Source organism: Phacochoerus africanus, chromosome 6 (genome assembly GCF_016906955.1).
Source record: "Phacochoerus africanus isolate WHEZ1 chromosome 6, ROS_Pafr_v1, whole genome shotgun sequence".
NCBI classification, from domain to species: Eukaryota; Metazoa; Chordata; class Mammalia; order Artiodactyla; family Suidae; genus Phacochoerus; species Phacochoerus africanus.
In genome coordinates, this window is record NC_062549.1 from 68,524,988 (window position 1) to 68,543,175 (window position 18,188).

At 43.6% G+C, this 18,188-nt stretch overlaps 3 protein-coding genes across 3 annotated transcripts in view; 1 reads left to right on the forward strand and 2 right to left on the reverse strand.

Annotated features, from left to right (window-relative positions):
* Positions 1–4,613, reverse strand: part of ADHFE1 (alcohol dehydrogenase iron containing 1) — a 33,617-nt gene extending 29,004 nt beyond the window's left edge. The window contains exon 1 of the mRNA XM_047783828.1: positions 4,528–4,613. Within this exon, the coding sequence (XP_047639784.1) occupies positions 4,528–4,586 (59 nt within the window). The 5' untranslated portion in view covers positions 4,587–4,613. The remainder of the gene's footprint in view (positions 1–4,527) is intronic.
* Positions 4,614–5,731: 1,118 nt separating this feature from the next.
* Positions 5,732–7,396, reverse strand: RRS1 (ribosome biogenesis regulator 1 homolog). Its single transcript, XM_047783829.1, has one exon. The coding sequence runs from the start codon at positions 7,288–7,290 to the stop codon at positions 6,193–6,195; it is 1,098 nt and encodes a 365-aa protein (XP_047639785.1). The 5' UTR covers positions 7,291–7,396; the 3' UTR covers positions 5,732–6,192.
* CRH (corticotropin releasing hormone) overlaps positions 7,327–18,188 on the forward strand; it is a 197,484-nt gene continuing 186,622 nt past the window's right edge. The window contains exon 1 of the mRNA XM_047783831.1: positions 7,327–7,566. The gene's annotated coding sequence lies outside the window, so the exon portion shown is untranslated. The remainder of the gene's footprint in view (positions 7,567–18,188) is intronic.

Genomic DNA, 18,188 nt, shown 5'->3' on the forward strand with positions numbered 1-18,188 from the left:
CACCAACTCCATTTCCTAGCCTCCCACACATTCCTCGGCTCCCTGAAATCCCCAGGGTTAGAACAAGGCTATCCTCTACCCACCTTCTGGCTCTGGCTTCCCTCCTGCTATGGTAGATTAACCGGCCGTGCTCTTAGCAAAGGCCAGCCTCTCCCCTGTGCACTAACTCTCGGCTCTGCTCAGCTACTCAAAAACATCGCTCTCAACAGTTCTGCCTTTTCTCTCCTGTATCATTAAAACTTCCCTCCCCTGAAATCTTATCCATCAGCTCGGAGAGTGTTGGTTTCCCCACATTGTATCAACAGGCAACTTCCCCTTGTCCCTCTTCCCTCTCCCATCCGCCACCCCTACTTCTCTCCTTCCCTTCAGTGACTACACCTGCTCTCTCCACTGGCTCCTCTCCCACTCTCTGTCTGGAATCTCCTCCAGTGAGCCTTTGCCCTGCGGCTTTGCTGGCAGACTTCCCAGGTCACGAGTGCCCTCCCCTCAGCGCTAATGCACTGCTCGGTTCTCAGTTCAGACCTGTCAGTCATTTGTGTCCTTTCCTTCTCTTCCTCCTCCCTGGAAAAACTTTCTGCCCTTGGTTTCCATGACATAACTCTCTGGTTTTCTTCTTACTGCGCTGGCTGCTGCTGTCCTAGTTTCTTTTCATGTTCTTGACTCTAAATGCTGGAAGGTTCCAGCATTCAGCCTTTGCCTTCTCTTTTCTTTCCACATTTACATCCCAAGTGACCCTCCCGGTCCCATGGCCTTGAATATCTTCTATGCTGATGGCTCCCACTTTATCCTTTCTGTTTAGACCTCCCTCCTGGACCCCAGAATCAGCTGCCTCAACATCTTCATGTGAATGCCTATTAACATCAAACATTTTCCCTGCCTAAGACTCAGCTCCTGATCTTTCTTCAAAGCCTCCTCTGGTTCCAGCTGATGAGAACATCATCCTTGCAGTTGTTTAGGCCAGAAAAGCTTGGGGTCATCCTCGGCTGCCCCCCACCCCCCCAGCTCCCAGTATCTCTGGCCTCCTTTCTTTCTTGCCCGCTCTGGTCGTCACCTTGTTTGGAGACCATGCCAGACATGTTCCACCTCCAGACACCTCCCCAGGGGAGCCACATGCTTTGCACCCTCCTTTCACTGGTCTTTATTCAGCAAATGTGGCATAGCTGAGTCCTTGAAGACATTCCGAGCCTAATCCCTGGAACCTGTCACATTATATGGCAAAGGGGACTCTGCAGGTGTGATTCAGAATCTTGAGATGGAGAGATTATCTGGCTTCTCTAAGTGGGCCCTAAACGTAACCATGTGATGTTCCTTAACGGAGAGCTGCAGAGGGAGAGATTTGACAGAGGAAGGCATTGTGGCCATGGGAGCAAGGTGGTGGCTCTCAAGATGGGGAAGGGGCCACCACCAAGGAATGAGAGCAGTGCAGCTCCAGAAGCTGTGAACAGCAAGGTACTGAACTCTGCCCTAGAGCCTCTGAGGGCAAGGTGGCTCTGCTCACACCTTGACTGTGGCTCAGGAAAACTGATTTTGGACTTCTGAGCTCCAGAACTGTAAGATAACAAATAAGCGTTGTTTTCAGCCACCAGGTTTGTGGGAATTTGTTATAGCTGCAACAGGAGGCTAGCAAGTGAGGTCTTCTCTGACTGGCTTCTCTGAAATCACATGTCCTTCTCCACCCCCCCGCCCCAGCCCCCGTTTGCTTTTTCTTTCTCTTTAATACCCATCACTATCTAATAGGCTCTAACTTTTAATTACTAGTTTACTGTTTGCCCCGCCTGCCTCTAGGATGTCAGGCGGCTTAGTTCCCTGCTGTATGGGGTGAGAGCATTGCAAAACTGGCCTTGCTCCCACCTCTTTGGCCACATCTCCTTTTAAAGCTGCTTCCCTTCCCTCCAAAGTGCAAGTCATTTGCAAATCCAAGTGCTTAAAGAGACCAGCAGGTAACCTAAGTAAGGCCAGAGCGCCTGGCTGTCCACTCAGCTGTGTCAGTGGACTGGGCAGTGGGCTGCCCTGCGGTGGCAGGGACATGGCTCTCCAGAAGGTGGAGCGCTGGCCCTGCCCAAAAGTGGTGGCCCTGCTTCCCCTCAGTCCTGCAGACCTTCCCCAGCCTAAACATAGGCCCAATGAGGCCACTTCCCAATTTTCCAAGGTTTTTACCTGAAATCTCCCACTTTTTCTAAATGCATACCCTATTTATTTATTTTTTTTAAACAACATGTGCAGAACAAAGAACCACGCAGTGCTGCTCCCCAGGACTTCATCCTCAGCCCTTTTCTTCCAGGTCTACAGTTTGCCAAGGCCTTTGCTTCTAAACTTATGCTTGCAGCTGCCCTCTATGCACTGGTAAGTTTCCCACTCACTCCTGAGCTTCAGAACAGGGTATTCAGTTACCTGCTGGGGGCCTTCACCTGGGTGTACCTGAGGCATGTCCAACTCAAAACGGTCATCACCTTCCCCCTAAAGCTTACAGTCTCTGTCTTGGTAAATGCCCCACTGTTTACCCAATGCCCCTGCCAGAAACCTCAACTTCTTCTATCTCACTAATCAGATACAAAATTCTGCTAACCAACAGCTTAATATTTCTTATGTCCACCACTTGTAGCAGCTGCCTCTCCTTACTGCCTTTAGCTGGAGCCCTACAATTACCTTTCGTCTTTCCACTGCCACCAGAAAGCTCCAACTTAATTCTTTTTAAAATTTGTTTCCAACTTAATTCTAATCACGCCGCACTCCTTTGCATGCAACTATCCCCAAATCATGTTCTACGTGACACTGATTCTAAGGTATGTGAGTGGTGTTGCTTGATAAAAGTTCTGTGATGATACAGATTTAGAACACAGAGTCTACATACAGCAAAACTGCCCCGCTCCCCTGCGCGGGAGTTCTCAGAGCTCTTCATGTGCTAACGTTTATCCTGACTCTCCGTGGGGTAATGCAGCAGTTGGTTTCCCAAACTTATTTGGCCATGGGATTCTTTTCCCATGGGGCATTTCAAAGTATGTGTTTCACAGTGAGAACTATTGCTTCAACAGCTTTCCATTGTCTATAGGACACAATTAAAATTCTTTAGTACAGGACTGAGAAGATGAACGGTGAAGCCAGATTACCTGGGTCCACATTATGTGTGCCATTTACTTAGTGTATGACACTGGGCAAATTATTTTTCTCCATGATATTACTTCATCTATAATATGAGGATAATAACACAGCATGGCATAGGGTTCTTGTAAGGATTAGTTACTATTAATAGTACATGTAAAGTGCCTAGCACCTGGTAAGTGCCCAGTAAACATTAGCTGTTTTCCTTTCTCTTCCTCCCTCCCCTCTTTCCTTCCTTTCTGTGCTGGCAGCATTTGGAATTTCCTGGGCCAGGGACTGAATCCAAGCCACAGCTGTGGCAATACCAGATCCTTTACCCTACTGCACCAGATAGGATCAAACCCTGCAGTCACACTTTTTTTTTTTTCTTTTTAGGTAGGGTTGCACCCTCGGCATATAGAAATTCCCAGGCTAGGGGTCAGATTGGACCTGGAGCTGCTGGCCTATGCCACAGCCACAGCAATGCAGGATCCCAGCCTCGTCTCCAACCTACACCACAGCTTTTGGCAAGGCCGGATCCTTAACCCACTGAGCAAGGCCAGGGATCAAACCCTTATTCTCTTGGATACTAGTTGGGCTCTTAACCTGCTGCACCACAACAGGAACTCCCTGCAGTCAGATTCTTAACTCACTGGAACTCCTAACTATTTTCTAATTCATGGTCTTCCCACATCTGTCTTTTCTATCCTCACCTCCTCTTATAAAGGTAGTGCAGACTTTTAACTAGTTTTAGATCCTGGAACTAGGCTTTTGCCTCTGGTGCTGTTCTTCCCTTTGCCTGAAATTCTTCTTTCCTTCCCATCCTTTCCTCCTGTTTATCTCCACTTTTTTTCCCCCTCACGTTTTCCCAGACCGACTTGTGCATCTGCACATTCAACGCATTTATCACGTGGCTACTAGTACCTGGCATTTTTGGAGAAGTCAGACGTATCATAATGTTTAACTCCTTGACTGCCTGCACATACCAAGGAGTCAAGCTCCTGGTTATTGCTCTGAACCCTTCCGTGGGGTCCTGCACAGGGTTTCACCCTGTTCCCTCATGCAATTTCCCCTGCCAGATTTTAAACTGCTGCAGTCTTTCGTTTTTTTTATCTTCAGCTCCTAGAATAGTTTTTGGCACGATAACATACACCCAGTACGTATGTGTTGGTTGGACACATGCATTTGTCTTGGTCACTGTGCCAGGCTCTCCATTGCTCGCCCTGATCTGAGACCGGGTGCTCTCCTTTCTGGGGCTTACTTTCCCTAACGTAGGACTGGCAGAGTACAAGCGGCCTCACCGCGCCGCGCTGACTGCTTGGCACAGGGACGGAGCTGTCTAGGCTGGCTCGCCGCGGGCGCGCACTGCGGCAACGCGATCCAAAGTTCCTGAAAATGACTGCGAGAAGAATGCGCTGTCCCCTGCCCGCCTGCCGACCCCGTACTCACGCTGCGCGCTGCAGTTGCCTCAGCAAGTGTGCTACCCGGGCGCGAGCGGCAGCGGCCATGGCTGCACAGTTTCCCTCCTCGGGGCCCCGCCCCCCACCGCCGGCCAATCCGTGCCGCCGCCTCCCCCTCCGCCCCCTCGGCCGCGCCCTCCCACCCGCTCCGCTGGGTCTCGCGCCCCCCACAGCAGCCCTCCCGCTCCAGACCATTTTCCCACGAGGCGGAACTACGACTGCTCCAACTGCAGGGTCTCACCCTCCGCCTTTGAAATTGCCATGCAGGTAACTGCTCCTTGGTGTTTAGGATACTTCCCCAAGTCTCTGTGTAAATCCTCTATGTCACTAGTCGGAGACCTGGGAAATGCGGAGAAAGAGCATTCTTTTCCACTCTGACTCCTTTAAAATGCTATGTTGTCTTCTGCCCCCTGTCCTAGCAGAAACACTATCGATGGCACAGCTCTTTATCAGAAAGTTATCTTAAGACAGTAACAATTGAACATATTTTTAACCCATTATGAAATCTGAATTAATCCTTTCTTTCATAGCAATTTCTACAACTTTGTAAAAAGGGAACAACACTGAAAAAAAGACAAAACGAACTCCCAATTCTAATTTCCTATCAATTGTCAGACCAAAAACCAAGAAAGAGTGGCTCCCTAGAGCTCTAACAGCAGAAAAAAGCCCCCTCCCCCCATTCTAGATTTACTGTTAATTTTCAGGAGATATTTAGGAAGGTGAGTTACTGAGCTCAATTAAGGAAAGAGACCCAGGATAGCTGTAAACATTTCATCTCCTAATTAAACCAGCTCAAGTCAATGTGACAAATGAATCTAAAGATAATAATGTTCCAAGGTTTTTGTGGGTTTCTCTCTTCCCCAAACAGATCCCACTTGAAGCTTTAAAAAAACTGGAGACATAAATGTTGATAAAAATTTAAGTATAAAATTAGGATTAAGATTGCATTATTTAGTGAAGCACAAATTTATCAGCTAGAGCAAATTAATGTTTTCAGTGTTCAAAGAGACACCAGTTGTACACTTTCAATAATATATCAGGTATCAAAAGGAGCATGAGTTTTCCTAATAAAGTGGTCTTGCTAACGTCATAAGTTAGCTGGTGGATACCTTCTAGAAAGTAAATGAACATAATCTGTACCACGTATCCAGGTCACTGGCTTTACTTAAAACTTATAAAATTTGAAAGCAATATTAGATCCAGACATACCTTTATTAAATGGCCTTTACAACAGTTCTGAAAATGTAACCTTGTAATCTTTTTGTTCTCCCACTTTGATAAATACAGAAGCTTGTTATCAAAACAATGCTAAAAGTCTTTGAAATATGACCTCCCTCACACCACATCCAAAGTTTACAAGGAAAAAAAAGTCTGTTTAAAAACAGAACTCACTCCTAATTTCGACCAAATTCTTTCCCTAATTCGTATGGCCTTAAAATACATCCTTTAATCTCCAGCCAAAGTTTTGGTTGTGGGAAATAACATTAATTTGTCCTGTCCAATATTTACATACTATTTTCAGAGGAGGGCAAGGCTGTCCCTTTAACTTCAAGCTCAGTGAAGGCAGGGGCCACATCTTTGGCGTCCCCCTACAGTGCCTAGATGTCAACATTAAGTACAGTTCTTGGTTTACAAACAAGTCCGAGGCTGAAATTTACTTCCTCCTCTTTCCTCCTTGGTGTTGCCCTCCTTTTCTCTTGCCACCCAAGCCCGGCGGCCCGGAATTCATCTTGCTTCCCACGCCCCCTTTCCTCTTCCCTCCCTGGCTGGGTGGGCCACCTTTCCTCTTACCCCCAGGACCCTGTCGGCCTCCCTTTCTTTTGCCCTTCTGGCTCATTTTCCTCCTCTTAGCCGCTTCTTCCTGGTCCTCCTCCCTCATCTGCTTATTGGTGGCTCTGGTCACGTCCAGCTGAGGCTTTTTGCTGTTCATTACTCGCAGCATCTCCAACTGGCTCTTCTTCTCAGCTGCAAAGTCCCCAAAAAGGGGTTGAAACTTCCTTTTCTTGCCAGAGCCCCGGGGCGCCTTCTCCTTGGGCAGGCGCTCCTGGAAGCGCCCTACAGAGGCGGTGGAGACCTTGGCCACCTGCATGGCGCGGCCCAGCTCTTCCTTACTCTGGTGTCCGGTAGGGTGCATGCCGGCCGCGCTGGGCAGCTGCATCTTGTGCGCGCGGGCCAGGTTACGCAGCCGGTTCAGCTCGTTCTTGGCTACCCGTTCCTTCTTGGCCTGAATACGCTTGGCGAACTGGTCCTCCATGGGGTCGGCATTGCTCGGCACCTCAATCAACCATTCCTTGGTATCATCGCGGGCCCGCTGGTAGCCCCAGCGGCGGCGCCACTGGCCGCTTACCTCGTCCCACACCAGGTTGGTCTTCTTCTTAGGACGGATGCCCTTGAGGCGCGCAAACTGCTGCCAGCGTGTAAGAGGCCGCGGCCGGGGCACCGGCTTCTCGCGCGGCAGACGAGTGCTGGGCTCCGGCAGCCGCGCCACCAGCGTCTCCTCCACGCGCTCGGTGGGCAGCTGCCAGAGCTGGTTGATGAGCAGCTGCGTGTTGTCCCGCGCCAGGGCCCGCAGCTCGGCCTCCTTCGTGGGTCCCGCATGCCGCAGCCCGGTCGGGGGGTTCCGGTCGGAGGCCAGCAGGTTACCCAGGTCGAACTCCAGCTCTAGTTCCTTGTGCACGGTGATGCGCTGCAGCTTCTCTGCCTCGTCCCGCTCCGCCTTTGCCAACAGCTCCTCCACGCTCTGGCCCTCCATGGCTCCGGCTGTTCCGGGGTAACAGTTCCAATCACTTTTCCAGTAGCGCCGGCAAAGGCCAAGGCAACACAGCCACGTGCGGTCGCCCAGACGCTCGTCCCGGAAGAGAAAGCTCCACTTCCGGAGCAGCCGGAAAAGGCTCACAACGCGGGCGACCCGAAGAAGGGCCGGCAGAGGGCGGTGTTGGAGAGCAGATGGGGTTAGAGACGGCCCTTGGGCTCCAACCCGGATGTAGGCGGAGCAGGAGCGAGGAACCCGCGCACTACGAAGTCCAAGGTTTGACTGGCACCGGGGCTTCCACTAGGCAGCGGCGTGAGGGAGGGAGGGGCAGTGAAAATTTTGGGGGCCCCAGAATAAGGGGGTCTCGGAGCGACTGTGTTACACTAAGCCAGTTCTCAAGATACTTACTAAGTCAGTCAGTTCTTCTTGGGAACAGATAAATTATATTTCACCAGAGCCGATGGGGGCCCTGGGTGTGGGCCGACAGAGGTCCTTCCCACGGATGTACTTAAAGCCAAGTGTAGACGAAGACTTGGTTTGCTTTGGAAGCCATAGGCAGCCTTGAGTGGGCACGGCCGTGACCCCATCCCAGCCGCCCGATGCCTGGTCTTCCCCGCCCCGGGCTACATCCTCTCACATCCTCTCCTGGCTAGTGGCTAAAGAGCGAGTGGCTCTTCTGTTAGACCGCCTTGGTTACAATCTTGACTGCGCTGGTGTTTGAACTTCAACTGTTTAACTTATTTGGCCCTATTTTAAAACCCGAAAGATGAAAGTACTAATAGTACCTACCTTCTAGGGCCGCTATAAAGATAAATGAGTTAATATGCCCCCAAGGGAGCTTACTCTAGGGTCTGGATATCAGTGCTCTGAAGGTGAGCTAAATACCAATTACTGTTTAATCTTCGTAACGGCTCAAGGAGCTGTGGCTGGAAGGGCAATCTTACACAGTGATTAAACACCAGGCTCTTGAATTAAACGACCTAGAATAAGATCCAGGTTTATTGTACCTGCTTTGGACGGATTGTTTAATATAAGTCCTATAAGTTAATAAATATGAAGCATTAGTTACTGGCACATAGTAAGCATTCAGTAAGTGTTAGTTACTGTAATTCATCATATTCCACTGATGACAACGGAAGACTCAGAGAGGTAAAATGACTTGTCTAAGGTTTTACAACTAGGGAAGCTGGGAGCAGGATTTATTTTAACTCTGGCTTTAAGACTACATGAATATTCTCTGCAATGTTTTACAGGCTCTTGATACTTGAAAAGTGTGGTGTGGTGACCTGGGCCTTAGAAATGTAGACTCTTTGGCCTCACCCCAAATGTAAAGATTTAGAACCTTCATTTTTAACAAGATAGCTAGGTGATGAGTATGGTCAAGTTTGGGAGGCACTGCTGGTTGTGTGGTTTACAGGTTTTAGTTTATCTTAATTGGATTAGTGAAGAAGGGATTAGTTGGAGAATTAACCCATGAATATAGATATCGCTGTTTGGAATAGATTTAGTTGAGGGTGAGCTCAAGAGGGCTTTAGCTACAGCCCCATCTATCACATCTGCCCCCCTGAGTTTTGTCTCTTCTTGAGCTCACTGTTTTTCCTCAGTTCTGCTTTGTTTATTCACTCTTTAAACATTTAGTGAGCATGTTTTATGCCTCAGGAATTGGGCTATAATATTTTTTCTCTTTTCCAAAAGCATTTTCAAGATTTGCTGCGGTTTTTCTGAGCCTTTGTCTTAACATTCAGCACCAACTCTTTTTTACCAATCACTCTTTGGGGCCAAAGCTAGGTCAAAGGTCATATTAGGTAACTGCCTTGAATATTAAAGCCTTGGGCATTTGCCATAGGAGAACATTAAGGACCTTGATACGGCTGCTCTGGGCTTGGCTTAGCTTCTAATTCATTCACTCATTCATTCATTCATTTATTTAACAAACATTTGAATGACTATCATGTTCCAGACAATAGATACAAAGATTACTGAGACCTTATGGAACAGTGAGGAAGAAAGGAAGTTAAGAGAAATGTACAATATGACATGATTAAGCCTTAAATAGGAAGTACAATAATGTGGAATTCAGCTCCTCTGTCAATCTTCTGAGTTAGGAAAAAAAAGAGCAGTTGTCAATAGGTGTTGAATGGTATGAATTCTCACTGGATGCAGTACTGTTTGGTTTGAATCATATAGATTAGCTCATAATTGAACTTTGTTTTATGCTCAAGTGTTTTTTTTTAATAATCCAAGTCAATTTTAATTTCCTTGATAACCAGAGACTGATTTTTACTTACCTTTGCTGGGCCTACTGCTAGGTACATGCTAGGAGTTCAACACATGACTGCTTGAAAGGATAAGCCTAATAAGTAGACTTTTCTAAATTAAAAAGGGGTTAATATTGGCTGTTATATTCAAGGTGAGCAAAGCTAGTAAGACTGGGATTTGGGGCTTTAAAAAATACCTTAGGCATGTAGGTATGTGGTGGTGTCCAGCTTGCACTTGTATCATCTTTATGTTAGGCAAGACTGTGCAGTGTTAAGAACAAGAAAGCCTACAGGGATGTGCAGATACACATGAATATACTAAAACGGTGTGTGTGTGTGTATATGTGTGTGTGTGTGTGTTTGTGTGTGTGTGTATACATAAAGGGTTGTACATACGGTCTTTTCCTTTTGTTTCCCTTTGTCTTTCCTCCCCGTGTCCCATAATGCAAATAGGTCACAAGTTTGGTCATCATACCCCACTCTTTTCTCTTCCTACCTGCTCTCTAAGTCATTTCATCCACTGTTTCTTTGTCAGCTGCCACTTCTGAGCAGAAGATTCCTAGAGGTACATCTTTCTCTCTGTCCTTTTCAGAACTCTAGACTCACATGTCCAACTACCTGCTGGGCTCCTTCACCATTACTGTAAACTCAGTATGTCTAAGACTATGTAACACATCATCTTCCTGAAAATTTTCTTCTTCCATCATCCATCGAACTCCCTTCCTACAAATGTTTTTGGAAGGTTTTTCATGGCCAAAGCACTGTGCTGGGCGTTGTGAATATTAATGGCTAGGAAAAACAGGCTCATCGTTATAGTTCAGTCTTGAAACTATGAAGTCATCCTCGACTCTTCTTTTCCCATCTCTAAATCCAGTTAGTCTAAAAGTCCTATTAAATTTGCCTCTGTGCTGTACCCTTCTCGTTTTCCCCCTAGACTGGGACACTTCTATCTACTTCCCCAGATCTCTTCCCCACTTGCTCTCTGTCTCGGCTTCCAGCTGAGTGTGGCCAGCAGGAGGCAGTGACAGACGATCAGAGAGCGTGAAAAGAATAAGATGAGGGCACCTTTGTCCCCAGCCCTCTGCGGATTGCTGTGGGTTGGCTGGTTCCTCTGAAAGGCGGCATTTCCAATCAGGCAGCTCTCTCTCTGCAGCCTCCGGCACTTGCCTCATCTGGTTGCTTCCCGGGTTCTTGCAGGCCTAGGGGTGGTTAAGACTTTTGCTATTGTCATGCTAGTCTTTGTGAATTTCCTTAAGCTGTGTCCACGTTATTGTAATATTCCCTTTGCTTTTGTTTCTTAAATTACCCAGCTTAACTGCTGCCTGTTTCCTCCCAGGACCTTGACTGACATCCAGGGACCCATCTCTGGAGCATCCTATCTGTGTCCTGCCTCGATTCTCTCTTTGGGAGTCTGGACGATTTATTTTTTACAGATCTGGCCAAATCACTCTTATCCTCAAAACCTCTCTCCTCTACGTAGCAAAATGACTTTTGTTCTTGGTCTTGGTTGTTCATGATATGGTCCCACACAACTCTTTTTACTCACCTGGCATGATAGTGCTCTTTATGCTTGTTTTCCAGATATTTCTTCTCCACTCCTGTTTCCATCTTAGCTATGTTCCAGAGTCTTAAGAACTTTCTTCAGGAAAGACAAAGAGAGGCAGGACAGAAAAAGCAAAAATTCTATTTTGTAGCAACGACTGAGAAACATTTCAATAATGAAAGTGAACCTAAAGGGAGATCCCACCCCCCCAAACTAGGAGCAAGAAGGTTAAAGATGTAAAGTAGTACCTTTCAAGTTACCTCAAAACATAACTACTTTGATCAGTAAAACATTTTTGTAAGCAGTTTCTCTCTTCATTCTTTAGATACTGCATTAACTTAAATTTACTTTCTAAACATTTCTCAGTTGCCCCTTTTTGGTAGGAAAAATTATTGGGGTGATTCAACCATTCTCTTTAATCCTGCTGTGAACACAGTTATTTTCTCTAGAAAATTCAATGTTCCAGTAATTTGATAAAATAGCAGAAAAGGGCCCTTAAACTGCTTGCGTTATTTCTACATGGTCATGGTTCATTTTTTTTTTTTTTTTTTTTACTGATTTATAATTTAATTTGGGAGTACTTGAAGGGAAAATTCAATTTTGAAAATTTCTTAATCATAGACAAAAATCATGGGTTTAATCAGAAACCCATACATCAAATCTATTACTTTGTTTTAAAAAGGAAGAAGATATAGCATTAAGATTTTGTGTAGTTAGTCTAGAAGCAGATAGAGTGACTACCGATCATTCTCCATTTGCTTAGAAGGAACTTTGGATTTTAGGATGATAAAAATGATGGTAGCATTTTAGAATTGACATAAGTTGTTTTGTTCTCTGTAAAATACACAATAGTTTCTGTTTCAGAAAACTGCACCACTGGCTGATGGTTTTCATTCATAAGACTTCATCACCAAATCCCAAGGGGCTGAGATTGATGTTAGGCTTTAGATTTTATTTCTATAGGGAGTTCAATGTAAAAATAAAAGGTTGATGTTAAAAGGAAAACTGAAGTTCTAGAATTGTAGGGAAATTTGTACTTAACGGATCCAATAACAGAAAATTTAGATCCATTTATTAAACAGTCATTTCCTACTATATTTTAACTTATGAAAGTAAAATTGCAATGAGCAAGAAATCGTGTGGGTTTTTTTAAAATCAATAAAATCTGAACAAATTTTGTAAATGACTTGAGAATATAGGATATAGACATATAGATAATTTACTCAAGATTAGGGAACTGCATCCTGAATTCCTTTTCCATAAGGAAAGCAACTATGTTGCCACACAGCCTTCAGTTTGTCTTTGCAGTGGTAGACCATGTGCGAACATGTGTTAATCTGCCAATCAAGTTTTTCTTCTAAATTTCTCACTTGAGCAATATCAAGAATGCACAGGGAAGCTACTCTTATGCCAAATAAACATTCATTCTTGGCTCTTCTTAACCAAAAGGTCTTTCTAAACATTATCAACCTGTTATTTTTAGAAGACATCTGTGTAAAATGAAAACAGAGAAACTAAAATCATGACCAAATACATGGTAAATTCTGTAGCCTACGCTTCTCTTTTTCTAGGTATTTTCACTTGCCAAAGGACGACAGCAAAGGAAAGAACCTCTCAGTGGCAGGAAGGTGTGTCACTTTATCCTTGTCAGCAGCACAAGGGTGCACAGCAGTTCCCTGAGCTCCCTGAGCCCTGGTGACGCGGAAGATCCAGTCACTTGTGCCATGTGTACTGTCCCCCAGGTCTAGGTAGGAGTTATTGTTTAGAATGTACAAGTAATGTTCCTGGCATTTTCCAGTATTTATTTCAATTGCCTCATTGTCCAAGAGAGTGTGAATTTCAGGTGGGGAAGCTGCCTTCTTATGGTGGGTCCCCGGTTCCCTTCTCTGGAAAGCCTCTGGATTTCAAAAGAGAGTTTAGATGTCAGTCTTCAGTTTGTTCGTCTGGAAAATGAAGGGTTTTGACTAGGTGGCCGTTAAGACTCATCTCTATGATCCTTTTCTTTTGTTAAAAAGCTGTGCTCTTCAGATGCTCCAGTATTACTTTCTTATAATGTACTTTCTTTCCTGGTGGTTGATTAGAGTTTTTGACTGATGTATCCATTTTACAAACCTCCCCCTCTTCCTGAGTCATTTATCTCATTTCCTAGGCTGGTTGTATGACTCCACATAGTGAAACAGCTTCCTGTGTTCACAAGGAGACTGTGACTGCACAAGTGCTAATCAGTTTTTAATAAGGTGGAGGATGACTGTTGTGTTTTCTAGGTTATTCGTGATGCTTTCCTTTTTTTTTTCTTTTCTTTTGCTTACCATTAAACTTCTTTGAGCATTAGAAGGTAGGGTAGAGAATCAGCAGAGTATAGTTTATTTTACTATTTTTTAGTTGTCTGGAAAAATGTCTTATAGGGAAGATAGAAGTTATATTTTAAAATATTTATAAGAATATTTATGAAGTCAGGTCTAGAAATGAAAGATTATGGTGGATTGGCTTTAGTTATATCTTTTCTGGCTTGAGATCTAGAACTGATGATGTTTTTTGATTATTACAATTATAGAAAAGTTTTAACAAAAGCTTCAAAGTTAACTCCCTCAAATAATACAGTTGGGGCAGTTTTATGTTTTGTAGTTGGGTGTTGCTTCAGGAAAGCTAGTCAGAGAATTCAGTACAAGAAAAATAAAGTACAGGTGTACCTCAGAGAGATTTCGAGTTTGGAAATAAAGTCACTGCAATAAAGTGACTATTGTAAGAAAGGAAGTCACATGAATTTTTGGTTTCACAGTGCATATGAAAGTTATATTTACTCAATACTATAGTCTATTAAGTGTGCAATGGCATGTCTAAAAAAACAAGGTGCATACCTTAATTAAAAACATTTTATTGCTAAAAAATGCTGTCATCTGACAATCCAAGTTTGCTGCAAACCTCCCAATTGGTTAAAAAAAAAAAAACACCCAAAAAAACAAACCTGCAATATCTGTAAAGTGCAATAAAGCGAAGTGCAATAAAACAAGGTATTCCTATAGAATAAAATATAATAATATTGCTGGTATGATTAGCAATTACCCAGTGAGTCTTGGTGATTTCTGGCCTGATTATCTGGGGGAAAATTCCCCACAGGATCATCATCCCATCTGAAAAATGGGCTAGCATCGTTTCTCAGTTTTAGAGTTGTATGAGTGGGAGATAAGTTATTCAAACACCCTTTACAAAGAACCCTTGAGTGGTAGTCAGGAGGCAGGTTCTGGCCCCCTCTCTGCTGCTCCTCACTGGTGGGTGGCTTTGGTTAAGTCACTTCACCTCTCTGTGTCACTTTCCTTCGCTAGCTTCTCTCCATGCCTCTTTGAGCTCCACAGAGCCTTCTGCTTTTGTTAAGACATCTCAAGAGAAAAGTGTGTGTGATGGGCAGACATTGGCTTGAAGACAGAAATTCTCAACTGGGTGAACTTCAGAGGGACGAGAATCCCTGATGTTTTATGTAAACAAGTGATGTGCATTTTAATGCGTAGAAGATCTTCTCCCCTGCCTGTCAGATTCTCCAAGGCCCTTCCCCACGTGGTTGAGAACTAGTGTACTCTAGAAGAGGGAGCTGAGAGAAGGTAGAGGGAGGAATTGGTGAAGGTTTTATGGAAGAAGAACTTGAATTTGTCATTGAGCCTGCACAGGGTTAGAATAGATGGGATGAGGAAGGGTGGTAGCAATATGGATAAAGACATGTAGCCAGTGTTTATGAGGCAAATATGATGCCCCAGGCAATGATTATCTTGACAAATCTTCCAGGGGGCGTAGAAGCTATTACCAGTATCACTATTTTATAGATGAGAAGACTTACCCAAGGTCATGCAGTTAGTAAATGGTAGAACCAGGCTCTGAATTTTATAGTCTAATTTGAGCCCAGGCACATAAGCACTACCCCATAGTGCTTCCTCTCTCTGGTCTGTTGGCAGTTTGCCTAGGATAGATGATTTGTGTTGGGGACAAGTAAGAAATAAGCTTGGCTAGATAAGTAGAACGGAACCAAGCTTGGAGCACTTTTAGAATCAAGAGGAAGAGTTTGGATTTTTTTTTTTTTTCTTTTCAGCTGCCCCCACGGCACATGGCAGGGATTAAATCTGACCCAGAGCTGCAACCTGCATCACAGCTGCAGCAATGCCAGATCTTAATCTGCTGCGCCAGGCTGGGAATCAAATTGGCACCTCCACAGAGACAAGCGGGATTGTTAACCCACTGCACCACAGCAGTAACTCCCTGGATTTTTTTTTTTTTTAGTTTTTTAAAAATTGAGATATAGTTGATGTATATTATATAAGTTACAGATGTGCAACATAATGATTGACAATTTGTAAACTTTATACTCCATTTATAGTTATTCTAAAATATTGGCTATCTTCCGCTGCACAGTATATCCTTCTAGCTTATTTTATATGTAATAGTTTGTACCTCTTAATCCTTTAGCCCAATCTTGTTCCTCCCCCTGCTAGTAAGCACTATGTTTATGTGTCTGTTTCCTTTTTGTTATATTCACTAATTCATTTTATCTTTTGGATTCCACATATAAGTGATATCATACATTATTTGCCTGATTTATTTCACTTGGCATAATACCCTCCAAATCCATTCCGTGTTGTTGCAAATGTCAACATTTCATTCTTTTTAACGGCTGAGTAGTATTCCAGTGTGTGTGTGTGTGTGTGTGTGTGTGTGTGTGTGTGTGTGTGTGTCACACCTTAATTCATTCACCTGTTGATGGACCCTCAGGTTACTTCCGTATCTTGATAATTGCTTCTGTGAACATTGGGGTGCATGTATCTTTGCAAATCAATGTTTTCATTTGGTAGTTCTATTTTTACTTTTATGGTAGTTCTATTTTTAATTTTTCTAGAAATCACCATGCTGTTTTCCACAATGACTGTACCAATTTACATTCCTACCAGCAATGTATGAGATTTCCCTTTTCTCCACATCCTCACCAACATTGTTATTTGTGGTCTTTTTGATGATAGCCATTCTGACAGGTGTGAGGTGATATCTCACTGTGGTTTAATTTGCATTTCTCCAATGATTGATGATGTTGAGCATCTTTTCATGTGCCTGTTGGCTATCTGTATGTCTTCTTTGGAAAAATATCTGTTCAGGTCTTCTGCCCATTTTTATTTTTTTTATTTATTTAATTTATTTATTTATTTATTTATTTTTGTCTTGTTGTTGTTGTTGTTGCTATTTATTGGGCCGCTCTCGCGGCATATGGAGGTTCCCAGGCTAGGGGTTGAATCGGAGCTGTAGCCACACAGCCTACGCCAGAGCCACAGCAACGTGGGATCTGAGCCGCGTCTGCAACCTACACCACAGCTCACGGCAACGCCGGATCGTTAACCCACTGAGCAAGGGCAGGGACCGAACCCACAACCTCATGGTTCCTAGTCGGATTCGTTAACCACTGCGCCACGACGGGAACTCCTTCTGCCCATTTTTAAATCGAGTTTTTTGGTTTTTTGAATGTTGGCTTATGTGAGCTGTTTACATAGTTTGGTTATTAACCCCTTATTGGTCATATTACTAGCAAATATTTTCTCCCATTCAATGGATTGGTTTGTTTGTTTGTTTGTTTGTTTGTTTGTCATTGGTTTCCTTTGCTGTGCAAAGGCTTTTAAGTCTAATTAGGTCCCATTTGTTTATTATTTATTTATTTATCTTTTTAGGGCTGTACCCATGGCATATGGAAATTCGCAGGCTAGGCATCAAATTGGAGCTGTAGCTGCTGACCTACACCACAGCTCATGGCAACACCAGATCCTTTAACCCACTGAACGAAGCCAGGGATTGAACTCATGTCCTCATGGTTACTAGTTGGGTTTGTTACTGCTGAGCCACAACAGGAACTCCCCATTTGTTTATTTTTGCTTTTATCTCCTTTGCTTTGAAACAGATGGGAAAAAAAAATACTGCTACAATTTATGTCAGAGTGTTTGCCTATGTTTTCTTCTGTGAGCTTCACACTTTCTTGTCTTACATGTAGGTCTTTAATCCATTTCAAGTTTATTTTTATATATGGTGTAAGAAAATGTTCTGACTTTATTCTTTTACATTTAACTGTCCAGATTTCCCAGACCACTTATTGAATATAGTATTTCCTTCTTTGTCATAGATTAATTAATCTTAAGTGTGTGGGTTTATTTCTGGGCTCTCTATTCTGCTCCATTGATCTCTGTTTATTTTTGTCTGGTACCACACTGTTTTGATTAAAGGAAGAATTTGAATTTGCTGCCAGAGGTAATAAGGAGCCATGGAAGATTTTAGACCAGTGAAGATGTAATCTAAATGCAATTTCTTAACTGTATTTTTAAATCTTCCATGGTCTAACTAATATTCTGTTTTCTTGATCTATCAGTTACTGAGAGGTCTGTTGAAATCTTCTACCTTTATTATAGATTTATCAATAAATAATTCTACCAAATTTCTATTCTTTATTTTGATGCTGTGTTATTAAAGAGCATAGACATTTAGAATTAAAATTCTCCTTGTAAATTTTTCTTTTTATTATTTTGTCACAACATAGTGATCATCTTTATCCTTAATAATGCTTTTGACAGGACTGTAGCTATGTTGCTATTTTTGGTTAGTATTTGTCTGATATATCTTTTTCCATTTTTAATTTCCAAACTCTGTATGTCCTTTTGTTTTAGATATGTCTCTTGTAAGCAGTATGTAGCTGGATTTTGTTACTGGTTCATTTTTAAAAATAAAATCTGATTTTAAAATCAAATATATGATTTTAATCGATACATCTAGACTAATATATTATGATTACTACTGTATTTATTTATTTTTAATTTTTAAATTTTTTAAATTTTTTGTCTTTTTGCCTTTTCTAGGGCTGCTCCCGCGACATATGGAGGTTCCCAGGCTAGGGGTCCAATTGGAGCTGCAGCTGCCGGCCTACACCAGAGCCGCAGCAACGCGGGATCCGAGCCATGTCTGCGACCTACACCACAGCTAACGGCAATGCCGGATCCTTAACCCACTGAGCAAGGCCAGAGATCGAACCTGCAACCCCATAGTTCCTAGTCAGATTCGTTAACCACTGCACTACAAGGGAAACT